Source organism: Rhipicephalus sanguineus, chromosome 7 (genome assembly GCF_013339695.2).
Source record: "Rhipicephalus sanguineus isolate Rsan-2018 chromosome 7, BIME_Rsan_1.4, whole genome shotgun sequence".
Classification (NCBI taxonomy): domain Eukaryota; kingdom Metazoa; phylum Arthropoda; class Arachnida; order Ixodida; family Ixodidae; genus Rhipicephalus; species Rhipicephalus sanguineus.
Window position 1 is genome coordinate 1675538 of NC_051182.1, and position 20231 is coordinate 1695768.

At 45.6% G+C, this 20231-nt stretch overlaps 1 protein-coding gene across 1 annotated transcript; it reads left to right on the forward strand.

The window, feature by feature from the left end:
• The first annotated feature begins 1116 nt into the window (after positions 1 to 1116).
• LOC125759276 (uncharacterized) lies at positions 1117 to 8309 on the forward strand. Its single transcript, XM_049417687.1, has 6 exons — positions 1117 to 1132; positions 3751 to 3980; positions 5178 to 5323; positions 5574 to 5647; positions 6448 to 6506; positions 8289 to 8309. The coding sequence occupies exons 1-6, from the start codon at positions 1117 to 1119 to the stop codon at positions 8307 to 8309; spliced, it is 546 nt and encodes a 181-aa protein (XP_049273644.1).
• Positions 8310 to 20231: the final 11922 nt, after the last annotated feature.

A 20231-nucleotide genomic window follows, 5' to 3' on the forward strand; every position in this document is an offset into this window, starting at 1 on the left:
CCTATCCAGACGTGCATGACTGGTTCCCTGAAAATGAGTAAAACGAACTTCACGTCCTGCCTCGAGGCACTCAGCTACGTCTTCCAAATGAATAAGGCCGATTGCGGCCTTAAGTTGTTAATTTAGTTAATGAGTCCAAGTATCAACGTAGTAGTGCTTAACAAAACTGCAAAGTGGTCTAGTTGGTGAGGATTCATTGTGGTCGTAGCGCGAGAAACGTATACAGAAAACGGCCACACAGGAGAGGCGCTAATTTACTGGTTTTTTATTCGCAAAAAAAAAATGCTTGTAAACTAGCATACAAAGCAACCACGGTAATCACACAGCCTGATAACACAAGAAACTACTGATGTGTGTTCTTTTCTTCTGATTGGTTAGTAGAATGTATAGTAGGTTCTTGTGTTATCAGGCTGGGTGATTGACATGGTTGCTTTGTATAGTAGTTTCCAAGCAAGTTTTTTCTGTGATTAAAAAACCGGTAAATTAGCGCCTGTCCTGTGTGGTCCTCTTCCGTCTACGTTTGTCGCGCTACGACCGCAGTGGTGCAGCGTTAGGGGGCGATAGGGCTTTCAAAGGAGCATGACCTTTTTAAACCGAAAACCTTTAAGCAATCAAGCAGGAATAGCTTAGATGGCGTTCAAATTTAGGAAGATATATATAAATACTAAAGTGAATGAATTATACATTGAAGAATAACACAGTTCGCCAACGAGAGGAAAAAAAAAACAGTGCCAAATAAACGAGCACAGTTTAAGCAGAACCAGCGGCCCTGTAAATACGCAGCAATAATGTAGGATTGCAATGCATCAGCAAATTTGCATACTACAGCGCATTACGCTAAAAAACTTGAGCACGTTTAACGTAATTCTTCCTTAGCATGAGCGCTGAATAGATGTGTGTCAGATATACTAATGCTAGGAAATGTTATTTTTCGTGAGATAAGGCTTTGTATCGGCATGCCGATATTTTGGTCGCCGTGCTACAAGTGGTTTAGAAAATAAGTGGGGGGGAGGGGGGGCTGACTGACAAATAGTCGTTCTTCAGCAATATATATTTTGATGTCGGTGAGATTTTCTCCGTGATTACAATACTGTAATGTTATGTGTGCGTGTCAGGATGATTGCGGGGAAGGGTGAGTGGCGCTTGGAAAAAAGCACACGAATCTTGCCACTTTAGTGCAATGTATGGTGAAAGCATACCACACATTACACGTCCATTAAATAAGACGGATGAGAGAGTAATAACCTCATAATCGAGTGTTAAAGAAACCATATTATCTCTTTGAAGACAAAGTTATCCAGCCAAGGTATACCGAAAGTTTAATCCGATCAAGTGTTACGACAAAGTGAGATTATGAAACATGACATATACTTTCCTAAAATGGAAGAAAATTGCGTGAATACAGCCAGTCTCGCGAATAACAATACGAAAGTTGTTACTATTGGCAGTTATTTTGGAAACAGTAGTAAAGACTCTACGAAAGCCATGATAGTATTCAGAGGTAAAATTTATATCAGCAAAAAATCTACCAATGCGTTTGGTTCTCATATGTTGCAGTGCTTTGCAATAAGAGTACAGTAGTGCTATCGGAATATTTTTATGTTTCCTGTAGTTTCGTCGTATTTTGCATGCCTTCGCATCGCCCTCGAGTATTTTCTGGGGCTCTTGGCGACAAATCATGGAAAATAAGCAAAATGAAAACACATGCTCATAGATCTGAGTGCACCGAAGAGGGAAAACAAAAACGGACACCAGTATGGCGCCAACGGTAGTAATGAGGGTAAGCGTGTGACACCTCGAGCGTTGGAGTGCGAGGTCATCGCTAGCGAAAAGACGGCGGCCGACGCCCATTCGGCGGACAAAACGGCGAAGAAAGAAATGGATCGCCGTAGGTCACCCGGCAAGAAAGAACCAAACGGGCCTGCCTTCGGGGGAAATAAAGGAGACCAGCGGTGAGAAGGGCTGTGTCTTGTGTGTGTGTGCATTGTCTTTTCCCCGTCGGCATTTTTGTGGTCACCCTCCTCTCGTCACTTGGTACAAAGTGCCTGTCGCTGTGCGGTATAAAAGGGCGCGAGCAATGGTGCTCCGGACACTGGAAATTCCCGTTTCCGAGCACCCAAACCCAACATGAACGGATACGTAAGTGTCTCAGCACTTTGTTTGTACGAGCCGCTGCACAAACAAGTATGAAAGTGCAGCGCAATTACAATTATTGAACATTTCGGTCGCCGTTGGACTCCGACGTTTTTGTAATCATTTCCCTTCGAGTCGCTTGGACGGCGAAGAAGTCGGCATTGAGAAAGTGTGCTGAAATGCCACACATCGGTCGCTAGTTGAAATAAGGGCGATTATCAACTTTTCCGAGAATGGACAGCTGAAATACGACAGGATTAAGTTAAACTAATTGCGAAAGGCCTACTGGAAGCACATTATTCAATGTGCTGCTGATATTACTCATGATGTCTTCCACGAGTTACTATACATCTATCCTTTCCATCTTGTGACACTGCAGAAGTAACCTGCCGTTGTTGAGCTCGATGGCGCTGGTTAAAGCGTCCCTTCATTCCCACTGAGGCGTAATGCGAAAGCGCGCGTGCTTTGGGCACACACTAGAGAGACCCAGAAGCTACTCCGAGGTTACACGCGCCTTCATCAGTACTTAACGCGTAACACATAAGAAGTTCAATTTAGTGAGGTAAGGAAATAAGAAAAGTAAATCAGCGGAATAAATTCTCTCGTATTACTTACGCTTCCCGGTAACGTATAAGAAATTATCGTCTGCCTAATTCAGCTGTGTGCTTTGGATTTTGACAACAATTCGAGTTACGTGTACTTAAACATATATTAACCGTGCGCCGAGTTGAGGCGCTTTCGGCACGAGGTTTATCCCATCACCTACCAGAAAATAATAATAATATCTGGGGTTTAACGTCCCAAAACCACGATATGATTATGAGAGACGCCGTAGTGGAGGGCTCCGGAAATTTCGACCACCTGGTGTTCTTTAACGTGCACCTAAATCTAAGTACACGGGCCTCAAACATTTTCACCTCCATCGAAAATGCAGCTGCAGCGACCGGGATTCGATCCCGCGACCTTCGGGTCAGCAGTCGAGCGCCATAACCGCTATACCACCGTGGCGAGGCCACCTACCAGAAAAAGCGTTTATATTACGATAAGGAATGTTTTATAAATACATGCATCTCGGAAATCAGACATTGATAAATGAGCAGAGATGTCCAGCCCTACACGTTGCGTAATTTTGTAATATTAAAAAGTGAGAGTCGTCCGAAAATGTAACCACTACATAGAAATATGATCCTGCTAAGTTGTTCTATAAACCCAGAATTCATTCTTTGGTCGAACCATGTGCACAGAGAGGCTTCTATCACTTTCCACCGCTATATGACCGATTGGCCGAAGTGCACACACACAAACACCTGTGTCACCGTCTTGATAATTGTGCGCTAAACACAAAATATACTGATATGGAGTATGCTTGTGTATGCCCCTGCACTGCCACACTACTTTCTTTTGTGTTTGCGCATGATGCTATTAATAGAACTCCACATATCATGTTGTCGCAACATGAAAAGGAGAAATAGCACTTGACAGAAAGAAATTACGAATCTGCGATGATGTTTTAGTGCGGCAGAAAATCCATAAAACCTTTGGAGCTGTCAGATTCAAGAATTTATCATTACTAAAGCTATGCGACACTTCAGCATTATATTTTCTGTTTTTGCGCAGGACCCTCCTCGCCTTCTTCGGTGTCATCGCCGCGGCCTACGCCGGTGGCTACGGCCTCGGCCACGGCTATGGCGTCGGCCTCGCCTACGGTCACGGCTACGGTCTTGGCTACGGCTATGGCCACGGCTATGGACATGGCTACGCCCTCGGCCACGGCTACGGACATGGCCACCACGGTGCCATTGTGGCCACCTCTGTGCAGAAGACTGTTCATCATGCTCCTGCTCGTGGTAAGTGTGAGCAGTCGACGATTGTAGTATGTTCGCCGACTATGCTTCAAATCTACCTATTTTTGCCTTGGTTACCAACAGAAATGCTCAAATGCACACTTACAGTAGCTTAAATGACAGCTCAGCTTTGATGTAGTTGTTTTCACCATTCGGCTTCTTTGGATAATGATCAATGTAGCAAATATTAAAGCTCTGTGGGCGAGGTAAACGTTTTGTCGCTGCTTTCGTACTGCTTAATATGCTAACAAACTATGTTTTGCTGAGCTGATTGCTACAATTCTCCATTGAAGTACTAAATACTATAGATACTACTTATTACGACAATACATATTTACTGCAACACAACTTAAGTGGAATATTCTTAGAATAACAGAGAGCTGAGCTAGTTGGTACGTATTCATTCTAAAAAGAGACAGGGCGTGCAAACACGGACACAAGAGAGAGATCAGGACACACAAACGCCGACTAACAACTGAAGAGACGCACAACGGCTGAAAAGAAAGAAGGCACGAAACTTATCTGCGCATGCCATGCAACCGGCGAACCTATCAATCCGGCACGCGTGGCGGTCTACGTAGAAGATAACTGTTAAGGCATTTGATTTCATCTTTATGCAAGTTAATCGACGGTTGGCTCATAAGTGAATTTCTTTACCGTTTTCTTTAGTAATGTCTCAAGTGTGACCACTTGTGCTTATACATGTAGCGCTCGTAATCTGAAATGATGTTGCATTCAGTGACCTACTTGACGCACCGATAACGCTTCTTCTCTTCCATTTGTTTGTAGTTTTGCTCTGTTGTTTTTTCAAGTACGTGTTACCGAAATTGTAATCAGCTCCTGCTTAAAACCTAGAATTCAGGTTTGTGGTGGTATGAATAAATATGTGTAGTGGTATAAATAAATATATAAATAAAAAGGCTTCGTTGCTCGGCGAGAAAACAAGAGCATGATAACTATTTCTGCAATGTTAAGACCTGTAGCAGAGCCGAAACTTGACTGAGTGCCTGTTTATCGGCAGCCCATTAACACATAAAAGAATTCGATACCGGGGATTACTTCGGCAGTATTATTGCATCAGAAATGGCTGCCCGTATTTAAGCAGAACATACAGCACAGTTTTATCACAACCTAATTCCTTACGCGTTCACTGGTTAATTATGACAGCAGAGATAATTCATGCATATCATCTGTTCACAGCTGTTGCTGTTGCCCACGGCTATGGTCATGGCTACGGCCATGGTCTTGGCTACGGACACGGTCTCGGCTATGGCGTTGCCCTCGGCCACGGTTACGGCTATGGCCACGGCTTCGGACACTACGGTTAAACTCTATTCTTACCATAGGTGAGTACATCCATACAAGGACAGCGAAGCGAGAAACCTTGCGCACTGGTGACGTAGGTTGCGACTGCAATGAAAATACTGAAGATGTTTGCTGAGGCCACATATACGACATAAAAAAGTGTACGGAAGAAGAAACGTACTTGTACCTTTGTGGCTAGTGGGCCAGCCTTTCTCAATGTATTAAGGGGCTGATCCACCAGTTGCAACAAGAGCTTGATTTGGGCGACTTGGTTCGTTCTTAATATCGTAGGTACAGCACAACAACGGTAGGAATGAAACACAGAGACAAGAAAGAGCGCTGCCTTTCAACTGAATTTATTGAAGGTACTCCAGCCGGTTTTTTTACAATGTGCAAGATCCGTGAGCATGAGCGACAACACGTGTGATTATGCATAATATCGTTAACTGAGGAATCAGGTGTCGTCTACAAAATAGCGTTGGGCTGTGGAAAGATAAAAGAAATAAGCGAATGTTTTAATGATTGAGCCAGACTGCATGTATGCAACGTAAACAATGGGTATGGTAGCCACATGGCTGTGCATTACAAGGACTGCAAATACAATCCTATATTCTACTAGACAAGGTTTCTGAAGAAAGCAAAAACGAAGAAAGAGAGATTACAGAAGCGTTCTTTATCAGGAAGGCCGGGAATCGATGCATCAGCAGACCATCACTTCACCTATATGATAGAGAGTTAACGCTCAATTAACTATAGTATGCATAATCACACACGCGTTGTCGCGCATGCGCACGGATGCTGCACCTTGTATAAAAGCGGCCGCAGTGCCTACATATATATATATATATATATATATATAACCGTCTACCATTATTTCGATCGACGAACAGGCCTTCGTCAGTTCGCAAAGACCTGATGAGCGCCAGAGCGCTAGTCCAAACTGTTGGCAAGTGAAGGTAACGGCAAAAGTGTGTTCTTTAACTAAGCACATTCGGTGCACCAAAAAATTCCGTCAATATGTACATAAATGAATATATATTTTGCACTCGCCAGACGAATTGATGTTGCAGTATTGATACTTCAAACGCAATATAGATGGTCCAAATTGCTCGTTACAGCAGAAAAAGTTGAGCTCTGAACTGAACCATGGACTTTTCTCTTTCAGTCAACAATTTTCGCAAGAGGCAAGCGGAAGATGTATCTGGCACACGGGTCAAAAAGAGGGTGAGAAGAAATGGGGAAATAAAATTCCTAATTTATTGTAAAACGTTTGTGTGTGTGTATTCTTTTAGGTGCTTAATTCAAACCACCCTCGCTAGGTTGACACAATGCACGTGTCACCTTACAAAGCTAATCTCGTAACTTGAACGAGGACGCGAAAATACAGGAGCAGTGCACTTTCCCCTGTGTTTTTTTTTTTTTTGCTTGTTTAAACGACGCACTCCACCGAAGGTCGCAGATTCGACCCCGGCTGCGGTGGTCGCAATTCGATGGAGGCGAAATGCTAGAGGCCCGTGTATTGTGCGATGTCAGCGCACGTTAAAGAACACCAGATGGTCAAAATTTCCGGAGCCCTGCACTGCGGCGTGCCTCATAATCACATCTTGGTTTTTGGCACGTTAAACTCAGATATTACTATTAAACTACACACTACAATAATGCATTCTGCTGATCGAGTCGGTCGTACATAATTAAACTAGGTGCTGCGCAAAAGGAATATGCACAAGACAGGAACGAGGGGCGGACTCGTCGAGTGTTCGACGGGGGGGGGGGTGGCATACGAAATCCCTCTGACATGTCGGAAAGTTTACATTGGCGAAACGGGCCGGTGTATACATGAGCGACTAAGGGCTTTCGATAAAGACGGGACAAGGGGATGTAATCTGCTCCTTGAGCTGCAGCGCATGCCAGTTGGCTGTCTTGTGGTAAACCATGCCAGCCTTCACTGGCGAGGACGAAAATTTTAAGACGCAGTCGTGACCAGTTGACACATGAGCTTGCCGAGGATTTTCTCATCACCGATAAGAAAGATGTTTGCGTCAGCGATACATCAGTAAGATCGTATCACGATGAAAGCAGGTTTTTCGCATGTGCGTAGATGTATTTGCGGTTTGTGTGGTAAAAATACGCGCTTTCTTCTCAAATAAAGAATAAACTAGTAGCGCGTCTGCGCCCGTCCTCGTTCTCTTCTTGTCCGTGTCTCTTTTTGCGCAGCACCTTGTTTAATTAATAACGCACTCCATTAGTGAAGGTCACAAATTATATAAGCTAGCCTAGTCAGTCACTGCGCTAAGTTACAGTAAAACGTCGTGCCCCAATAAAAGTGTTCTTTCTAATTCGTTCAAAGCCTTGTCACGCATATTGCACTGTACAAGCAGTCATACACACTTCTCTATCACTGTTCAAAATATTGCCGTAATAGTACGGTAAAACAACACGTTAACTCTTGATGCCAGCATGTTCTTCATTACGGCACAAGGCACTACTGAAGCCGTAGTTACTCAGAAACATTACCGATGCCGTACCTCAGGGAAATACTTTTGAAAGCATAGCTTTTCTTAACGTTACCAATCCCGTGCCACAAGTGAATAGCTCTGAAGCCATACTCATTTATCAACATTAGCGACGCCGTACCACAACTATCTGCTATTGAAGCCTTATCCCATCAGAACATTGCGAATACCGTACCACAAGCAAAAATGTTTAAATCCGTTGTGATGCACCCACGTTGTCGACACAGTACGACGGGTAAATTGTTAAATGAACGTGATGCACAAATTCAGAGTTCCAACTGTGCTTGGCACATGCAGGATCTAACGTGTGAACCATGGTGCTTGCATAAAAATTTATTCATTTGTATCGTTGCTGCGTGGTAACACCAGCTTTTATGAATATTCAATGTAACTTAAAGTGAGCCAATATAAACAGATGGGAGGGAAGGCAGCATATACACCAGCGACGGAAGCTGACGCTCTTTTGTTTGATTCTTTTTATTCTCTCATGCAGCATTCGCGTTTGTATCAGTAGGCCTCCATGATGTTGTGCGAACTTGTGTGGTAGTTGTGTTAGGTGGTATAACTAAACAGGAAATCATATTGTTGAGAGCCCCCCCCCCCCCCGAAAAAAAAATTGCCTCTAGTAATCAAATATAATACTATTAAAACAGTCTGGCTCTCATATGGTGAGTTTTCTCATTTTCTTTCAAACACCTTCAAATGTTATACAGTCAAATTGATATTTGATTCACGTTGTATGACTATTCAGAATAGTGCTTTTACAGAAAAAGAAAACACAGAAAAAGTCAGTTGAATGTTGTATAGTCTTTGAATATAAATACATAGTACATTTGTGGATTACACATATTTCGTGGAAGAATAAATTGAGCTTACTGTTCCTTGAAAGACATTACCTCAAGTCAGCCGAACAAGAAATCGTAGACTCACACAGCCCTATTGTTTCTTAGAAATGGCACTGTCCGAGCAAGCCGCCAAAACCTTTGAATGGGCTCCTCTGCGGTACATATAGGTTCCTGCCTCCTGCCGTCCTTTTGACATATGCCAACAAGATACCTGGAATAAACACGAGGCAGCCATGTCACAGATGCACTCAAAAACAGCAATGCAAAGAACAATCATTGTCACACTTGACGTGTAACCGAAGGTGCATTGCACACAATCGAGGGTTTTCGATAGGGGCCCCGAAGAAATAGTCCCAAAGCCAGTGCGGGCGCAAGACCCAAAAAGAATTTGGCTGGTCCCTGAGTAAGGTATTTCTTGAATTTAGCAAGAGCCCCAAAGCCTGCTGCAAAATATTTGCCCCAAGAATATATGGAGGCACTCATCGAAGTGACGGCTCTTGGCCAAGACCAAACAGACCCGATTTCTAAACTGACAACGTTCTTGATAAATAAATTGTAAAGGTGTTTATTGACGGCACTAGGCGACGATGCACAACGGCGACAGTCAAGACGGAGCGCTGACTCTGAGCACGCGGGGCTTGCTCTCAGGGAAGAGCCGCAGAGGACGACCCACTAGAAGGCGTTCCAGAGGACGACCCATTACAGAGTTCCAACGCTTCGCTACAATTACCCCGGGTACGAAAAGGGAGCCGCCTGGTGACCTAACAGCTTGTCACTTTGAGCGGGTCATGGTAGGGCTTCAGGCGCTCCACGTATACAATGTCGCGCCCTCGACGGCGCATGTCCGAAGATGGTTCAATGGGTTCGATCAGGTAGTTGACCGGGGATGTGCGTTCGTCGACACGGTAGCGGCCTTCGTATTTGGGCAGTTGTTTGGAAGAGAGGCCAGTCGCAGTGGTAGGGACCGAGAGCCATACGAGCGCTCCTGGAACGTGGGCGCAGAGGTGGTAGTGTCCCCGCAAATGCTCTTCTGCCGCTCTTGCTCATACAAGTCTTGGCAAGCTCCTACACTCCTCAGCGAGTCTGGCTGTGGCAGAAATAGGCGCACACTCAGATCGATCCGGCTTGTGTGGAAGGATTGTGTCGATTGTGTGCGACGAGTTTCTGCCATACAATAAGAAAAAAGGTGAGAAACCAGTAGTGCTCTGAGAGGCGGCATTATAGGCGTAGGTGACGAAAAGCAGAATGGCATCCCAATTTGTGTGATCTGCGGCGACGTACATTGACAGCATGTCGCCGAGCGTGCGCTTAATGCGTTCGGTGAGGCCATTCGTCTGTGGATGGCAAGCAGTATTTTTGCGGTGAACAACGTTGCACTTTTTGAGTATGGCTTCGACGACTTTCGACATGAAGACACGACCTCGATCGCTGAGCAGCTCCTTGGGTGGACCATGGCGCAGCATGAATCGGTGCAGCCGAAAGGAGGGAACATTTCGTGCTGTAGCCGCTGGGAGGGCGGCAGTTTCGGCGTATCGCGTAAGGTGGTCTGCAGCGACGATGGCCCAGCGGTTACCAGCCGACGTCGGAGGAAGTGGCCCGTACATATTGATGCCAATGTGCGGAACGGCCGGTCAGGGCAAGGTAAAGGTTGCAGACCTGCCGGTGATAGGTGCGTTGAAGTTTTGAGGCGCTGACAATCGATGCAAGAGGGAACGAACTTCTGCACGCAGCGCATCCCGCGCAAAAACCACCGTTGGCGCATGCGGTGGTGGGTTTTCCATACCCCAGAGTGCCCACACTGCTGATCAGCGTGGAACAATTCGCAGATGTCAGAACGCAGACTGCGAGGTATCACTAGTAGCCATTGGCGGCCGTCAGCGTTGTAATTGCGTCGGTGAAGGAGGTCGTCGCGAATGACGAAATGGTGGGCTTGCCGACGCAACACGCGAGTGGATGGTCTTGCCGATGAATTAGTCAGCAAGTCTATCAGAGAGGCAATTCATTGATCCTTGCGCTGTTCGGTAGCGATGGTGTGAATGTTGATGGAAGAAACGGCATTGTGAGACACTGAGCTGGAAGCATTGTCGTCAGGCAAGGGGGAGCGCGAGAGTGCGTCGGCGTCAGCATGCTGGCGTCCGTTGCGGTACAGCACGCGGATATCGTAGTCCTGTAGGCGAAGTGCCCTAGCGGGCGAGGCGGCCTGAGGGATCCTTCAATGACGACAACCAGCATAAGTGCATGATGGTCGGTGATGACATCAAATTGGCGACCATACAAATAAGGTCGGAACTTCGTAAGGGCCCAGATGATCGCCAGGCATTCCTTTTCGGTGACGGTGTAATTGGTCTCGGCTTTGGTGAGCGTACGTCTTGCATATGCCACGACATATTCAGGGAACCCTGGTTTGCGCTGCGCAAGGAGAGCACAAAGGCCAACACCGCTGGCCTCTGTGTGTACTCTGTAGGGGCCGTAGGGTCGTAGTGGTGGTGTATGGGAGGCGACGTCAACAAACGACGGAGCTTTGCGAAAGCTTCGTCGCACTCTGACGACCACGAATGGAGGGGCCCCTTAGTTCCTAGGAGCTTCGTCAGTGGCCATATGATAGTCGCGAAGTGTCGAATGAAGCGCCGAAAGTAGGAACACAGTCCTACGAAACTGCGCAGATCTTTGACGAACGTGGGTTTGGGGAACTCGGTCACGGCCCGAAGCTTGGCTGGATCGGGGAGAATTCCGCCCTTGGACACGACGTAACCGAGTATTGTCAGCTGCAGACCGGCGTCCCTCAAACGCGTCAAAACATGCCGCAGGCGTTAAAGATGCGTGGAGAAGTCCGGAGCGAACACGGCGACGTCGTCGAGGTAGCACAAGCACGTGTGCCATTTCGGGATGCGCAGAATGGTATCCATCATGCGTTCAAAGGTGGCGGGCGCATTACACAGCCCAGACGGCATGACGTTGAAATCGTACAAGCCGTCGGGCGTGACAAAGGCGGTCTTCGGTCGAGCGTCATCAGCCATAGGTACTTGCCATTACCCTGAGCGCAAATCGAGCGATGAAAAGAATTCTGCTCCTTGCAGGCTGTCAGTCGCGTCGTCTACTCGCGGTAGGGGATACACGTCCTTACGATTGATCTTGTTGAGCCGTCGGTAGTCCACACAGAACCGCACAGAACCGTCTTTCTTCGCAACGAGAACGACAGAAGACGCCCAGGGGCTGTTAGAGGGTCGAGTAACATCGCGTCGAAGCATGTCGTCGGCTTGCTCGTTGATTACACGGCGTTCTGTGGGAAATATGCGATATATACGTTTCCGCAGTGTATAGTATACACTGACGTGGTCGCAGTGGTAGTCTAGGCTATCGCTTTCTCCTATCTCGCACATAGTACAAAGGTCGGCCAGAAAATAGCCCATGTTCTTATTATCGGTAGTCAATTTGAGAGGTCGTAGACTTAACGCACCTGGTAACTAGGACTGTCTTAGCTGATGATCAAGTAATGTTGACTCGCAAAACTGATGGTGATTGTCAACGAATCAATTACCACAACTCTTAACTAAAAAATCCAGCAGATGCCACACATAGTGAAAATTGATATAATGCGAAGCAGCCAGCGAGTATATAGCTACCTATGCTGCCTTATTTATTTCTTTATTTTTGCTGTAAGGCTAGCGTGGCGAGTTGGATCGATGTCTTATTGTAAATTGAGTGGTGTGTAGATTGTGGGCTTACAGGCACATAGACTGCACTGGCTCCTGAACGCTAGCTTGTCAGACGTCATATCACCCACGTTAGGGCAGACATCAGTTTTGTTGAAACGAATTGCACGCTCTGTTGTGATGATGCGCATGTTATAAATAGCGATCGTTAGCGTATTGCGCCTGTTACGAACAATGCTTGACTATTGCTTGCCAGTTTATAGGAATACATATGTATCATTCATTACATTTTATGAAAGCTGATAGCCAACACTGCAACCACAATTGTCATTGCCATGACCTCACGTTGGCCTATGGTCTTTTTCATAAGCAGTTTCTAACACTTGCGCAGCTCTGCGCTAGAATACTTGACTTTCCACGCAAAAAGCCTGAGTTCAATTCTGACTCGAATCGCCCAACGACAACGCCGCCAATGCTGGTACGGGATTTTCTTTGACATGGGCTCCTTAAAGTTGTCGTGTATGATTTGAAATGTCTATTCTCGCCGTTCCTCGTTTGACATAAGCAGTGAATCAATCACCTGTGGCACACACCAACATTCAACGGCCGTAGTTTGCGGGTATGTGTCACACGTGACTCTGAGAAAGAGTTTCATGAGGTACGCGACAGGCATGCCATGTGATTCATGTCATGACTAGTCAGTCAGTTTCGTCGTACACCGATACCTTCCTAAGCCAATTTTGGTATAACCCAAGTAAGGCAGGTGACCATGAGAACGCCCAGAGGTAAGCGGCTAGGTATATAGATAGGTAGATGGAAACGGCCAAAATGCCTTTGGTAAACTAAGAAATGCTTCGAATTTAAATGTTTTAAAAGAATATGCGTACCAAAGGCTAATTTCTGTACCAGCTTTTAATCATTATTCATTATAGCTTGCGTTTGCCTAGCGCTTGCGTCATGGAGCTGCGAGCTAGACACAAACCTTGCCCTCTTCAAAAAATTAAGACCCTGCGTCACCGGAAGCCAGCACACGCTAAGTGCCTTGGGTCTCTTCCACTTTTGGAGCCCCTATTTAGAATCTGCCTAATGTAAAGCCTCGCACTACATTCAACCCATTACCACCATTCTGCAATAACTCACATACAGGTCTAAGCGGCGACACATGATCATCTACCCTAATACTATTACTAATGTACACTGCAATGCAAGTTATAACAGTGTTAAGCACATGCATGTTTCCTGTTTAGCGTATATCGTTCGAAATGGACAGCGCAACAGAACCAAGGAAATAAGCCATCACATGCAGGGCGTATACTTGATACCACATACCTGGACTTCTCGAAGTGAAACATTCACTATAGTTACAATGAGCCGAGCTTGGTTTTTTCGCGGCATGGACAGCTTCGACCAGTACATTGCATTCCAGCTATATTACTTCGTACCGAAAATGAATGGCCTTGATATGGGCTCCTTTACTTTGTGTGCTCTACGCGTGGTGTCCGTGACAGGGGCTACTTTTGTCAGATTTTGGAGTCTTAAATTTTTAGATGTTGGAAATGATAAGAAGATTTATTCGGTATTTTAAGGAAGGCTTGCTGGTTTCAACGCACACGCTGTCCACTACATCCTATTTGGTTCTATGACCAAGTGCAACTGTATGGTTATTATTGGGATTCAGTGTTATCAGGAAAATCTTCTGAACTGCAAATTGTGCCAGAGTATTCAAGAACGTTTCCATTACAGCTTTCTCCTAGGTTAGTTGGCGCTTTATTCCGTTCGTCAAATGACGAGGTGCTTAGGTTTTCAAGTTCCCGGTTGGATTGGCGCCCCTGTGCCTTCGGGCTCGTATCTCCACGATGTTACGTGCTTAGTTTGCATTAACTTTTACAGGGCTCATCTTGCAAATGCTGTTAAGTTTGCTGTAAAAAATAACCATAAGGAATTTATGTTCTGATTTTACTTTTAGCTAGCGCTTACATTTAGGCTGAGCGCTGCATCTGGTCCAGAGAAACGCTTCTGACAAAAAAGCAGGCGTCATCTTTTATGTATGCGTCGTAAAGCGGAAGTCAATTTTATCTACCCATTTAGTCAACTTGTTTAGTTTAATATGGATCGGCCTTTCTCGGGTCAATATATCGGAAGTACGACATGTGATATGCAGTGGGTCACCTTATAAGGAAACCATAATGGCAGCTGCTGTTACGGAATGTACTGAGTATTCTGACTACGCAGAACGTGCTGCTTTATGCACAGCCCTTTGGTAGCTCGTTTACGAGAAAAAAAAATGTCCGGGAAAGCTTTGAGAGCAGGCGGACATGGAAACGTTCCGTTTGATAGAAAATTTTATAGGCAGTCCAGCATTTTTCCGCAGATTCCTAAATGTCCTAGATTAAGCCAAAGGTCATTTCTAAACTCGCTTTCACAAACCACGTGTGACACTGTTCCGGCTGAAGGAAAGAAGATGACTTTTAAGGGCTCGTTGTTTTTTGTTAGGCACAATATTAATAAGAACTAACAGGCAATAATGCCAAGGATAGTATACGGGATGTTATTGTAGTAATTTGGATATAAATGTGAAGAAAGTAAAGCGGACGAAAAGATAACTTGCATCCGAAAGGGACCAAACCTGCGACCTTCTAATAATGCGTCCGATGCTCTACCACTGAGCTACGGCGGCGGTCATCCCTCCCGTCCACTTTATTGGGTGTATTTGTGCTTTTAAAGTGTTAGTCAGCGCCGATCGCAGCCATGGCGACGAGCATGGAACACTCTTTTTCTGCCTGTCGGCGTCACGTAGCACGTGATCATTTTTAAGAGCTGGCAGCTGACCAATAATCCCTCGCATACTACCTGCATGCATCATGTCTGCCAGAACGATACCCTCGCTATCGTCATAGAGACATTATGAAATAAATGCGTTCGTATCAACAAATCATTCAATGTTTTCAGGGCCCAGATTCTGATTTCTGCCTCATTTTTACCTAAAAAAAGCATGAATGTGTTTTGTGCCTTAGGAACAAAATTCATTATGCTGCTACAGATATGTTGTTCCAGATCACTTAGCCTCCCGTTACTTTCCGTTTCAGATGCAATATTTCTAGCTGGTTGCGAGAACTCACGGGCAGGTCCGTGCTCGGCTCTCACGAGCGTTAACTACCGCGAATGCCGACCGCGAGACGGGCGGAGTTTTGCATGCTGCTGACCAAACTTTTAGGTACAACAGCGTTGCACCTGATTTCCGAAACGGTGTCATACTTCCTTTAGAAATGAAAGAATAACGTGCAAGTGTCATTGTTCGTATAGAAATGCTTTTCTTATGGCGTGTTCAAGGTTATAGCATTGGTTGTTTGGCATTCTTTCTTGACATCGCACTGATGTTAATCTATCAAGTTGTCAAGGCTAGAATATCACTTAGTCTGATGTTTATGATGTCACCAGACAACTACAGTGTTATTGGTTTGTAGCCTCCTATGAGCGGTTTTCCGGGTTCAAAGAACTGGAATTTTATTAGCTTTCTTCTCTTGGTGATTCATTCCACCAATTCCCCGTATCCCCTTGAAAAATCGTCGAAATGCCTTCACCGATTTGAGCAGCGGAGCTGTTAAAGCTTCCGCCGTTTCGCGTGGCCGGAAAGCTAAGCTGCGCCTAGCACGTGCAACGCAATTACTCGGCCGGCGCGCTCTCTCTTAATCTTCATCGTAGGATTGACTATAAGTAAACACAGTTCGCTCTTCGCGACGTACATTCGCGACACGGGGATGGTTATAGTACGTTTTTCTGTAGTGCCTAGTACTTTGGCGGAAGATACGGCCGGCGGTTAGCACGCCCATTGAGGTTTACACGATTGATGTGCTACGTAGGCGTTTCTCCAATTTGTGAAAACAATAAAGAAGCACAGAATGGATATACGGAAGAGAAAGATGAGAAAGAAATGGAGACAGAAAGGAACAGATAGATAGAGGACCTTGCTAATTAAGGTCACCCTCATTAGGACCGTGTTCATTAACATGACAATAATTGGGATCTTTATAATTACGACCTTGCTAATAATCTAGGTCGGCCACAAGCTGCCCTGTTAGTCCAGGCTTGGACCACTACTGCGAGCTACCAGGGGCGTAGCCAGAAATGTTTTTCGGAGGGGGGGGGGGTTCAATTACACTTTATGTTTGTTCGTACGTGCGTTTGTACGTGTGCGTGTGTATATACGCAAACAAAACTGCAAATTTTCGGGGGGGCTTGAACCCTCACAACCCCCCTCCCCCCTTTGCTATGCCCCTACGAGCTACCCACATTTTTTGGGGGGACATGTGAATGATCATTGGATACTGTATTCCCTCAGGGCCACGTGCTCTACTCTTACGAGCACAAAGTACTCGACTGATTCATGGATATTTCAAGAGGCATTATGCACTCTATATGAATTTCCCGTCGGAATATCTTGTTTTGTTTTGTTTTGTTTTGTTTTTTCTGCCGACTGTTTATGTCTTGAGCAGGTTGCCAAACACTTTTATGGATTCATATACAATATCCAAGCTTGCTGAACTGGATGTGATGCTGCCCTAATATGTCTGTTCCGTCCTATAAACTTCTTCGGCTGCGGAGAGCTGAGGGGACGGGGAGCGTGTGTAGGGAGAAGTACCGCCTGCAAACCTCTATACACATTCCTACATTTTCTTCGATGTGATTCAACTATTGATTGACGAAACTTACTTTTTTATACTTCTTTATTTTTTATTGAGAACACCTAGAATGACTGCGGATCGCGGTGAAAAGCCCGGCTTTGCACTTTGTTTCTCTTTAGAGAGTGAGAAGAAAACGAAGGCGTGCGCCTCACGGCAGTTGCTGTTGAATTAGAGGCTCAAACTTACGCATGCAAACCATTAGCCTATATCACTATAGCTCTGGTGCAAAGTTACGGCACTTGCCTCCACGGTCATTTAGCCGACATTGCATCGCATCAAGTACCACTACGTTTGTGAATCTATTTGGCGTTCCATATGTTGTATACATGTGCCATATGTTTGCAAAATCTAAATCATTTATAAATGTAGTTCAAACTTCCGCTTCCCAATTGCGGAGTACATTTTATTGTCATCGGCTTCGTTCTTGTAAAGTACGAAGTTAAAGACTGTTAACGTGTTTTTTTTTAATTTATTCTGGGCTCTCTCTTCCGTTTGCACTATTGTCCGTTGTATTGTACGAAACGTTTAAACGATAAATAAGAAGTAGCAATACCACTACAGGTTACGACGAATGTGTTAAAGGGCTAAAAGAAAGCCGAGCAGGCCTGAGATTGTGCATATCCGACTTGGCGCACGCCGATCGTATCCTTGGCCGCATGCGATTCTGCAGAAACACAACAGGTCCTAAGGGGACAAGCCCGAAGGAAACAAAAACCGCGCTGCGCTGCCAGACCTGCCGCAGGGTGGACATCGTACTTATTACCTCAATAATTGGTCCGCCAAACGCGTGGTCCGCATTTTCCTGTGCTGGACGAGATCACATGCCGATTATCGTCGCCTACAATGCGGCTAGCGAGAGTGCCGCCTTATAGGGAACGCGACCTTCGAAGGCTGACCGACGCGAGGTATGCGATGTATAACATAGGTTATAGCTTCCATAGCTTCCACTGTATAGAGGAAATATATCCAATGGGTGGCTGTGTGTTCATGGCGCGTGACTAGCTGATGAAAAAGAAGTGCGTCATCATTCTTGATCACGCACTTGATCATGGTCATCATTCTTGAAAAGTGATCACGTCGCCAAAGATGATTCTGTGCGCTGTAATATACGCTCGGAATACAATATGCGTTTCTTTGTAAACGGACGTGTAGAGCTTAAAAAGTGAATAAATGCAGAGTAAGTGTCAGCCTGCTTAATTGAAGAAAGGTACATCTATTTGTTGTACATCTCGTATACCCGTTCTATTAAAGGATATTTACAGTTTCGCCCAATCAATATTGCTATTTTCTGCATATGAAGGCTACTATTCATTAAGACGAATATACCGCTGCCCCGAAAATGCGAACATCAGAAAGAATCAAACAACACATTCACTAATAAGTGCTAGGTAGTATCGCGATACTACAGTATCGCGAGAGTATCTTAGAGATACTTTTGAGTGTCTGTACTTCTGTATCAATATACACTTGGAAAATGTATTTGTATCTCAGTAAGGAAATACATGAACGATGCATTGATAATATCACGATACAATGCAGAGCACGCGTATTTCGTTATTTTTTATGGGAAATGAGGTGACGTGTTTCCAAAGGGCAAAGGAAGATTTTTTTGTGTGCTAAGCCAACCAAGGGCGCGCCGCCGGTCGGCGACAGACGGAGGGCGGCACAGAGTTCCCCACACGTACAGAATAGCACATGTGGCAAAGCTCCCGATGCCGCTGACGGCAGAATCGCGCGACAGTGTTCTGCCTACGACAGTGGCTGTCTCTCGAGGCAGATGTGGCACCCATAGTTTTTTTCAGGCTACCAGCCATTCCGTGAGTTCGCAAGTCTTGTGTGGAGGCCGAAGCAACGCTCTCTGAAAGACAGCCGCGTTGGGAACATGCTGCTGCTTAAGTGCAATTAACGCATCAACCTTCTCAACATAGCACATTTTGTGTGGAAAACAAACTAATACTAATTCTTAATTCACCGCTGTTCGTTAATGATTTGAGCAATATGCTTTATTCGCAAGTAGCAGTACAGCGAAACGTTACTCACAGTATTATGCTGTTCTTCATAAATGTCATTGGGGAGCACATCGGCATTCCCGAAATGAAAATCTATTTCCATCCGGAGTCTTGCATCTGTATTCCTGTATGTGTATTCCGGAATACTTGTTTCGTCTCTGAAAAAGTATCTCGAAATGTCCCTTTACGTCAATGACAAATGTATCTCAGTATCTGTATCCTAGGCTACCAGCACATGTATCCTGTATCCTACGCTACCAGCACGTGTACGGGCAATTCGGGTCTGATGTAGCAGAGTTGTCGCGCTTCGTGCATGCCGGGAGTTTTGATCTCGCCCTTGAACTTCGATTATGAATATCTCGAACTTCTGTGGTTTCTAAAAATTGGCACGCCCTAACAGTGTTGCCGAGTTGCCACTCCAAAATTGGAATGACTCCAGAATCATTTCACATTTTCGCGACCCCGCAATAGAATGGGAACGGAATGGGGACAACGCTTGGAGGAGTAGAATGGGAATGGAATTAAGTGCCTTTTGCACGGAATGGAATGGGAATGGATCTACGTCTTTTTCCGAAAATAGAGCTCTTTTTCGTCTACGCGCTGTTTTTCAAACTTCAAGTATTAGTAAGTCAGCGCCTCGAATTTAACAATAAAGCAGTATTTTTAAAATGGCTTGGCCGATTGCAAGCACGCTACATGTATAAGCAACGCGCCAACTACAATTCTGTCCTTATATAGACTGTGTTGCTCCTTAGCTCGATAAAGCTATCAAGATGATTTTCCTGCGTTCATGAATAACAGGAATGGAATTGAACTACCCGGCCATTCCCGGAGTGGGAATGGGCAAAGTTTTGTAGCGTTAGCTGCACTGGCCTAGCCGAGCCAGTTTCGCGTGGATCCTCCAGAGCCGTGCCGCGCATGCGCGAGGATCAGTGATGTCACGCACCGGAGCCGGCACCTCCCGTGCACTCCGCCGCCGCCGGTCGGTATACACTTTCCAGAGGAGTGACGTCGTAGCCTTGGCAGACGTATTGGCGCCGGCGCGCGCGCAGCTATTCACCTTCGCTGTGCAGTCGCCGTATGACACTGCGCTGGAGCCGCTTGATAGCGCCTCTGGCTGGCGTTTGCCAGTGTGGTATAGCCGTGAAGAAGGAGAGCTCAAACGCCGCTCAACGGCGCAGAAGAGCGGAGAAGTTTAACTCAACGGAGTGGATGCCGAAGTAGTTGCCTGGCGAAATAAATATTGC

Coding starts and splice junctions, on each gene's coding strand:
- LOC125759276 (XM_049417687.1), top strand. Junction 3,981..5,177: donor TCATCATGCTCCTGCTCGTG/GTAAGTGTGAGC, acceptor ATCTGTTCACAG/CTGTTGCTGTTGCCCACGGC. Junction 6,507..8,288: donor GCACACGGGTCAAAAAGAGG/GTGAGAAGAAAT, acceptor TCTCTCATGCAG/CATTCGCGTTTGTATCAGTA.